This window comes from Trichoplusia ni, chromosome 20 (genome assembly GCF_003590095.1).
Source record: "Trichoplusia ni isolate ovarian cell line Hi5 chromosome 20, tn1, whole genome shotgun sequence".
NCBI lineage: Eukaryota > Metazoa > Arthropoda > Insecta > Lepidoptera > Noctuidae > Trichoplusia > Trichoplusia ni.
The window spans coordinates 6,420,467-6,429,538 of NC_039497.1; the positions used below are offsets into that span (position 1 = coordinate 6,420,467).

General features: G+C 35.4%; 1 protein-coding gene across 1 annotated transcript; it reads left to right on the forward strand.

The window, feature by feature from the left end:
* The first annotated feature begins 308 nt into the window (after positions 1-308).
* LOC113503730 (GDP-mannose 4,6 dehydratase) lies at positions 309-8,604 on the forward strand. The gene is made up of 7 exons (XM_026885808.1): positions 309-727; positions 3,243-3,437; positions 4,813-5,053; positions 5,302-5,534; positions 5,885-6,100; positions 6,701-6,838; positions 7,997-8,604. Exons 1-6 carry the CDS (start codon positions 659-661, stop codon positions 6,830-6,832), a joined length of 1,086 nt encoding a protein of 361 aa, XP_026741609.1. The 5' UTR covers positions 309-658; the 3' UTR covers positions 6,833-6,838; positions 7,997-8,604.
* Positions 8,605-9,072: the final 468 nt, after the last annotated feature.

Below are 9,072 nucleotides of genomic sequence, written 5' to 3' on the forward strand. Positions count from 1 at the left end.
ATGTAATTCTAAAAAAACTACTACACTAAACTATTACATTAAAGCTTAATTAATGTTTAATTGCATTCTTAAATAGCCGAATGTGTGTGGGAATGTTTTCTAAGATTAGTTTAGTGCTTAGTACGTTCGCAATACCCTTTCTAGCATCAGCCGAGCATGGACTTATTATACAGCCGAGTCTATAAAGATCCTTTTAAAAATGTACGTATTAGAAAACATTTCTGGTTCATTTATTTATAATAGCAACAGGCAATATCGTTAAAAACTACTGTCAATGTCATATCAACCAAAGTGTTAACTTGTTAACGTCAAACTTCTGTCATTTTGTTTCCGATTGCCACTGTTCATCGTAAATTTCTAAATTTTTACCGACTTAATGTGAAAGACTATTGTTTTGAATAGGCGTCCATAACTTTTACTAATATTTTTATTGTATAAGTTCACTGTATAGTTATCTAGTTATTACGTACATTTCTTTCGTTCATAAACACAAATGTTGACCGCTATTTCTCGTCTGTTCGTGTGTTAGTGGTTCTTGTTATGATAAGCTAATCACAGAATCACACTTCAGTGGCATACCGCGCCGGCTTGTGTAGTGCGAGCAGACGTGTTTGTTGTCCAAACATTATAAACAATTTTAAAAAAGATATTTAATAAAATGTCTGGCGAAGGATCTAGTTCAAACGAAAACAGAAAAGTTGCGCTTATTACCGGCATAACAGGGCAGGTATGTTGTCTATTATCATATTTAAATGAACATAGCCTCGGGCTTTGTATGGTTTTCCCGGAGGCCACGTCGATTATAATCGTTTTGTCTTTTATGATCCATACTTCATGTTTTTAATTACTAGGCTTATTTCCAAGAAGGTTTATTGTTTTAATCTTGCGATTATAAGCGTGGCCTTAAATCTTAGTAAAATCTTGGTGCTTGAAACAAAATGTTTACTATCACCAAAAAAATCCAGAGGCCATTCTATGAAAAGAATATAAATAAATAATGATGAATGAGTATAAGGCCTTGAGGCCTATTGTGCCCTGTACTCAACAAGTGCTGGCATGAAAATCAACAATAATAGCTGTAATTGCTGTGAACATGGAAAGCTAAAATGCTACAATGTAAACAAATTATTATTATTTAGATTAAACTAGAATAGCCGTAGCAATAAGCCTAAGTTTAGGCTTTGTCTACTTTAGCAGGCTACTCAGTTCAGTCAGAGAAACATTATGAAAGATGAGCAGAACTAAAATTGCCTTTGCCCTGCAAGGCAAAATTGAATAGTTAAAATAAAAAACACTTCCTTACTACATTTGTTTTTACTTAAGGCCACTAAAATTATTTACCTTTGTAAATAATTTTAGTGGCTCTAGCAACTTAGAAACTCAGTTTCAAAATTCAGTGATCAAATCTCTAATGTAAAATAACAATAAAGAATACCAAATCAGTTATGCCACTAAAATATATCAGTCTTTAGTTTACCTAAAATAGAGAGTTTGCCTCATAGTGCAATTCAAATAATTCTGAAAAGATGTCTCATATTTGTTTTGTTTTTAGATTAACTTAAAAATAATTACTTATACAAATTTATTGTACTGAACTGTCTTATCAATTGCTTAGTATAATAAATTCAATTTATATCTATTTCATAATTAATATTAATTTGTAATACAAGTTACATGTCTGTGTATGCTCAGTTGCTTAATCTAACAATTATAACATTCATTCTATTTGGTAATTTATTCTGAGTACCTGTATTACATTTAATAAATAATTTGGTGTAATTTACTTATTTTGATCCCTGTATTTCTCATTAAGGTAATAATAGTAGCCTTAAAAGACTTTCTTACTGAATCCACTTTTTTTTTAGTTTGAATGTAAAGTAGTCAACAAAAAAATATAATTTAAATTAAAACTAATTAAAAAGTCTTTCACAATTTTTAAAGGTAAGTATATTTATTTGCCAAAAACTACCAATTTATTTTTTACTGCATGTTGATAACAAAATTGAATGAATGTTGTCGCTATTACTCAAGGGATTCGCTGCTAAACACAGTGTAACACGTCGTCTCGCTATAAACAGCATTATCTCCCCTGCTTTAAGATCTTATTTTACACTCATTCAAACCTATTTCGAATTTATTTGAGGTTGGCACAATTTATTTACAATATTAAAAAATAAGGAAGGTAAAAAGTATTTAATTGTGATAGTGGGGGCTAAAAATATCACTTACTATAATGGTAAGTGACATCAAGTGAGATTTTAAATCACCACTAGCTGACCCAGCAAACATTGTTTTGCCTAATAAATTATTTCTAGTTGTATGTATTTGTATTTAATGCCACATTATAAAAAAATAAAAACAAAAAATATCGTCCGAAAAATAAGAAAATATATGTCTCCAATATTTTTTGGAAATGTTATTATTCTTCAATGAATAATGCCACAAGTCTCCTGTGTTTACTCTTTTCTTGCTATAGCCACCTATACATTATAATACCCATTTCATTGACAAAAAATTCTTCAAATTGAGAACGTCCATCTTTTTTAAAGCAATCGAAAGTGGCTAGACACATCAGTTGATAGTTGCTTTTAAAGTTCTGCTAAGTAGCTACTTATGATCTAACTTACGATTTAATTACCATCCAATCGAATGTTGTCAACATATATTTACACAGTTGTACATTTTAAAACATGTGTTTGTATCACAGGCCATTTAACACAGGGCGTGTGTACTCATTGATTGGGATTATCACATGATACTTATTTATGTTATCACATTGTTAAAGTTTCGTTAACATTCCCATAAACATCTCTTGATGCTGGGATTATAACATGTATGTGTAACTTGTCGAAATTCTGGTATAAAATGAGAAAATAAAATGAGTCTTACAATGTCATCTAGAACATCTAAACATTCTTGTAAAAAAACTTGCTTATTACGATAATCGAAGGCGTAGCATGTCGCACACATTGGTATTCAACGTGGTTCCTGCAGCTAAGTGCTAAGGGTTTATTAAAAGAGAGGAGAGGCAATTGAGCGTTAACATGTTGTATTTTGAATAGGGTATCTTACCATAAAAAGGGCCGTCAGACAGCCCAAAAATATTAAATACATATTTTTACATTTTATCACGTCACTAAAAAGCGAGGAAATTTAAATACATTTAAGATGATAAAATATATGGTAACATCACTTCTATGTTTCACACACATTCCTTATTTTAAGATAAAACTTTTCCACAGGATGGTTCATACCTCGCGGAGTTCCTCATTGAGAAAGGCTACGAGGTGCACGGCGTGTTGCGGCGCTCGTCCTCCTTCAACACTGGCCGCATCCAGCATCTGTACGGCAACCCAGCTAGTCACACGGGGGGCAGGATGCATCTGCACTACGGGGACCTCACGGATACCACGTGCTTGATCAGTATTATAACTAAGGTATGTGTCGCAAAACTGAGCAAAGATATGTGCCTTTAAGAAGTATTCTACCTAAGATTAATGACCATCGGCCTGCCTCGTTTCTTCAGGCTTTGAAAACCCATAATTTAAAGCTCCAGACAGCTTGAAATCCAACCACAAATTGCAATTCAAGAGCTTTTTGAATGCTCGTTTGGTTTGCAATTAAATGCGATAAGGCAATAAAAGTATAATTGTACAAAGATGACAGACCACTTTCAATAATTTATAATTTACACGACGGTTGTCATGTTTCATATATTTTTTTAAAAGTCGACTCTTGCATAACGGAATTTAATCCTTGTGTCGCGGGGGTTTTACCAAAACAATTATTCAGATGCTAAAAGACTCAGGACAAGCATTCGAGGATGACACAGATGCTTGTCCTACGCGGGGTCGAACCCACGACACGACGCGCACAGTGGGTTTGGCGCGGTGACCTCAACCACTCGGCTATCCGTACGGCCAAAGTTGTTATACCTGCAATATTGCACAAGAATGTTTTTGTTACGCTTGCCACCTTGATATTTGGGATGTTCATGGTTGTCTAACGGTTAGGTGTCTAATTTCACGCTGAATGTGAGTTCTACAGCAAACCAGAGTTATTGATAAAAAACAAACTAAATTAGTGTGAACAATAATATTGTCTTGCAATGGGATAGGATGGGAACAAATTAATTGTTCCTGTAACAATAATCAATTGTTGTCACTTTATACTTATAGTAAGCAAGCGATTGAGTAAGACAAATAACTCTCAAATACAGCTCTTTCATGGAACTAATTAAGAATTTACTGCCGTGAAATTAATCAGTATTGAAATTTAAACGCATATTTTCGTCAAAGTTCTCAAAATTTATTGCCTTTTACTATTTGGCAGAACAACACGACATTGGTACTTTACGGCGATACAAAACGTAAAAGACTAACAAAATATATGGTCAGCACCAAATGTCAAGTAATACAATACATATTTTCAAACCACCTTTATGTAACGAGTTGATTCTGCACTATAAGTTGAAAAAATAGACTGGTAATTCAAAGGATTGAAATAGTCACAAAAAGTCTCGAAATTCACATTGCAAACTTTTGTCGTTATTCTCGTAAAAATCCCTACTAATATTGTAAATGCGATGGTAAAGGTCTTTCTGTCTGTCTGTTACGCTTTCACGCCTAAACCACTGAACTGATTTTAATGAAATTTGGTACAGAAATAGGGTTGACCTTGAGAAAGAACGTAGGATAGTTTCTATCACGGACTCTTGAAGAGTTCTCTTGGAAACGCGATATAACCGACTTCGACGCGGGCGAAGCCGCGGGCGTAGAGCTAGTGTCTTATAGTTCTGTCATATTCCCATAGATTCGTCCAAAAGAAATCTACAACCTCGGTGCTCAGTCCCACGTCAAAGTATCGTTCGAGCTGAGCGAGTACACAGCGCAGGTGGACGCTCTCGGTACCCTGCGGTTACTGGAGGCTGTGCGGGCGGCCGGCCTGGAGAAGGATGCCAAGATATACCAGGCGTCGACATCAGAACTGTACGGAAAGGTCGTGGAGGTACCACAGAATGAGAAGACTCCTTTCTATCCTAGATCACCTTATGGTAAGTGGACAAATCGTTTTTCTTTTTTGTTAACAGGACTGCAATTCGAGCAGATGGATCGGTGGTAACAAACTAACTGGTAACTGGTTAACTTACCAGTTAACTCTTAACACAAACTGGTAAACTGTTTACTCACGCGTATTTATCGGGATTGGCCGGCTAGTTGCAATTTTTTTTCAAAAAAGTGCCATTAAAGAAATGTTACTTGTTACGAGCTCTAATCAACTATTATTATTATTTTATACCAGCCTGCGCAAAACTCTACGGCTACTGGATCGTAGTGAACTACAGGGAGGCATACGGCATGTTCGCGTGTAACGGTCTCCTCTTCAACCACGAGAGTCCGCGGCGAGGCGAGAACTTTGTCACCAGGAAGATCACACGAGGCGTGGCTAAAATCACACTGGGGCTCATGGAGTGTCTCGAACTAGGAAACTTGGATAGTAAGAGAGATTGGGGTCATGCGAAGGATTATATTGAGGTGAGCAACTTTTGTGTGAACTAATATGCCACAGCTTTCACAACAACGTCATCTAGTTTCAAGATATGTGAAGCTTGTATTATGGGTACTAGAAAACACACAACACATATTATAGACAAATGACACCCAACACAAAAGAAATGATCGTGCTCCTCAGACAAAATTTGTCCGGGGTGGGAATTGAGACCGATGTCAGGGTCAACCACTAGACCAAAAATCCAGTCATATACTTTTTATCGTTCTTGGATCCCGTTGCTACCGTTTTATTAATTTTATATTGCATTTTTATAAGTGCACTCATGAATATGAAAAGCAAGGCTATAAATTAACTTGTACGATCTGTCGTCCAGGCCATGTGGCTGATGCTACAACAAGAGGTGCCGGAGGACTTCGTGGTGGCGACGGGCGAGGCCCACAGCGTGCGCGAGTTCGTGGAGCGAGCCTTCGCGTGTGTCGGGCGGCGGCTGGCGTGGCGCGGCGCGGGGAGCGGGGAGACAGGACATGACGCCGACACCGACCAGCTGCTCGTCAAGGTCAACCCCAAGTACTTCCGACCTACTGAAGTGGTAAGTAAAGTATGTCTGTTCTCGTCCTACTTCCTTCACAGAAAGAGGTAAGGAGGTAGGACGAAAAATTGGTCTTATGTTCGTTCTATTTAAGATTTTTTCTGTGCATTATGGAACCTATTTTATCTTATTTCGAATTCAGGGCAAACACCGAATATGTTAAACAAGGTAAAAATTAAATACATTCAGGTTTTTTCCTGCTCTCATTACATTTTTGGTTTTCAAGTTATATGATGGTTCTCATCATCATCATCCACACACAGACTTTGTCCCCACATGCTGGGCATATGCCTTTTCTAGTGCTAATTTCTGCGCTCCTATGCCAGCCTCATCCAGACTCGACCCGAGCTTATATCTTTGACTCATCTTGCTCCCAGAGAACCGAAGCTTCTTTTGCCTTGCCTATGATTGTGTAACTGCTAAATGTATTCAATTTTAGCAAGTATAATTTGTATAGAACGACTAGCTCGGCACGCGGTTATAAAATATCGTATGATGTATCAGCGCTTTAGCTACCTAAGGACCAAAAAATATTTCAGCCCTTGTAACAAATTAGTGTAACCTACACAACAACCATAATCTCCTGTAATACCATTCCAGGATCTGCTACTAGGCGATCCATCGAAAGCCAAAGAGAAGTTGGGCTGGACTCCGCGCGTGTCCTTCGATCAGCTCGTACGAGACATGGTGGAGGCCGACCTCGCGCTCATGAAGCGGAACCCCGAGGCCTAGGCCAAGGTAAGGCGGGGATAACCTTAGCATAATAATGAGGAACTGATTATCTATTCACTACGTGTTAACCAAGTGATAGGAGGTATGAGAGAATGAGAAGTATCAAAGTGAGAACTGGAATGAATGAAGCAAAAAGGCTCCGCTATAGTTGGAGGTATAGGCATAAAAAAATATTGTAAAATTGTCTTGTTGTTCTTTGTGCATGATATTTGAGAGCTTAAATATTCTTTCACCGCCACCCCGTGAAAGAAGGATTATTATTCTTAAGAGCGCGAGTTGTTCTCAGGTAATAATATGCTACGACTATCTTAATAATGAACTCAAATGCCCGCAGCATCGGCACAATTATTACTACTTGTCCAACTTAAAATATGAATTTTGTCTATGCCTTCAATGAATGAATATTTTTAGTTGCCTTAAAATATTTATAATCACCGGAAAGACTGCCGATTAAACTATGTCGCTCCAAACAATAAAATAACATTACGTACCAATTTACATAATTACAATAATGTATAAATATCCTTGGTCATAATCGCTTTGATAAAATATTGAGTAATAATAGTATGACTCTTAACGATCAATATTTAGTCCTAATAAACGCAATGAAAGATATTGTAATCAATATTTTAATTAATTAGTGTGACTAATCCTTCGAAAACGATTTTTAAATTCTAAATGTATCGAAAATCGGTGAAGCTTGGGCGATTACGGCGAGCTGTCTATGCAAAGGAATACTTTAATCTTTAAAAAGTGCTACTTTGTAGACTTTTTTGAAGTGAAAACTTCTTTAGCGGCGACAAGTACTTTTTTAACAAATACTTTTTTTTGTAATGCGTAAAAACAGTAAAACTCGCGAGAGGACACATGACCTGATCGAAAATCCTCAGACGAAAACTTTTTAGCACAATACTGGATCGATAGCGAAATAAATAAGTATTGTATAAATTGTATTCTAGCATGTAAATGATAATAATTTTATAGTGATAATTAAAACAATTCGTGCAAAATTATTCCCTAACCATTCCAGAATATCAAAAAGCACAACGTTAATATTAAAGTTTTCACTTCTGCCGGCACTCCCGGAGTGCAATTTTATTAAAAAATAATTATAAAATTAAATATAAATATATTATGTAATTGATATATAAAAACCTCTTTCAGAATCACGGCGAGCCATATACAGGATGGACTATATTACAAGTGTATGTATATCTTGTTGAGAACTATGATTTCAATATATGTGTTATGAACGTAACTGCGAGACTTATGAACGTATTAATAATAGGTACGTCTTGGCTGTGACGCAGTTCCCGTTAGAAAGTTATAAATGGCCGTAATCCGTTAAAAATATTATTTTGTTTGCCTTCAAAATTATTTTATCTTTTGTTATTGAAGTTTTATTTTCTTCTAACACAGTGCAGTTGGTTTTCTAAAATAAAACAGTTATCGAATATATACATCCATTTAGGTGCAATTTATTCTATAGTCGCGTGATATAGATGGATTTTTGAAAATATAGTTCGTAGCCACATAAAAACTACATCACATATTCCTACAAACGTCACAAATACACCCGCGAATGTTTAATGTGTATGAAGCTATAATTGTATAAATATAAAAGGAAATTAATCACTGAAATCTTGAAAGCCTTAAGTATTTATACCGTAAAAATACAAGACTATTCAAAATAACATAAAAGAACCAACCTTTTCGTTGTATGGGGTAGATTGGTTATAAGATAGGTATGCCAATCATCATCCCTCCCTATACAACGAAAACATTGGATTCGTTAGATAGATTTTGTTACTAACTTGTATGTAAATAAATTGTTAAATATGACTAGTTTTAAAAGTCGAGAGAATACAATAAACGCACAATACTTGTTACCCCCATACTCCTTATACAATTTCTACTCCCAACTAAATGGAAATAACCAATATTTCATAAAAAAAAACTTATATTCAATTCACTCAAAACATGAATTCATATGTGAATCAATATTCACTTATACAGTGTCATACAAATATGACCATTATTTGTATAGCCATATGGTTCCTATTTTAGTTAATATGGTGCCGTTTCGCGTTATTTTATGCATTAATTATTTGAGTGGTTATAATGTAAGCTCAATTTTTGTAATCAGGTTTACAAGGATGTATTTTTCATTATAAGCAATATATTGGGCAGTCTGAATAAATATTATTTGTAAATTATAATATGTAACCACATTATATGTA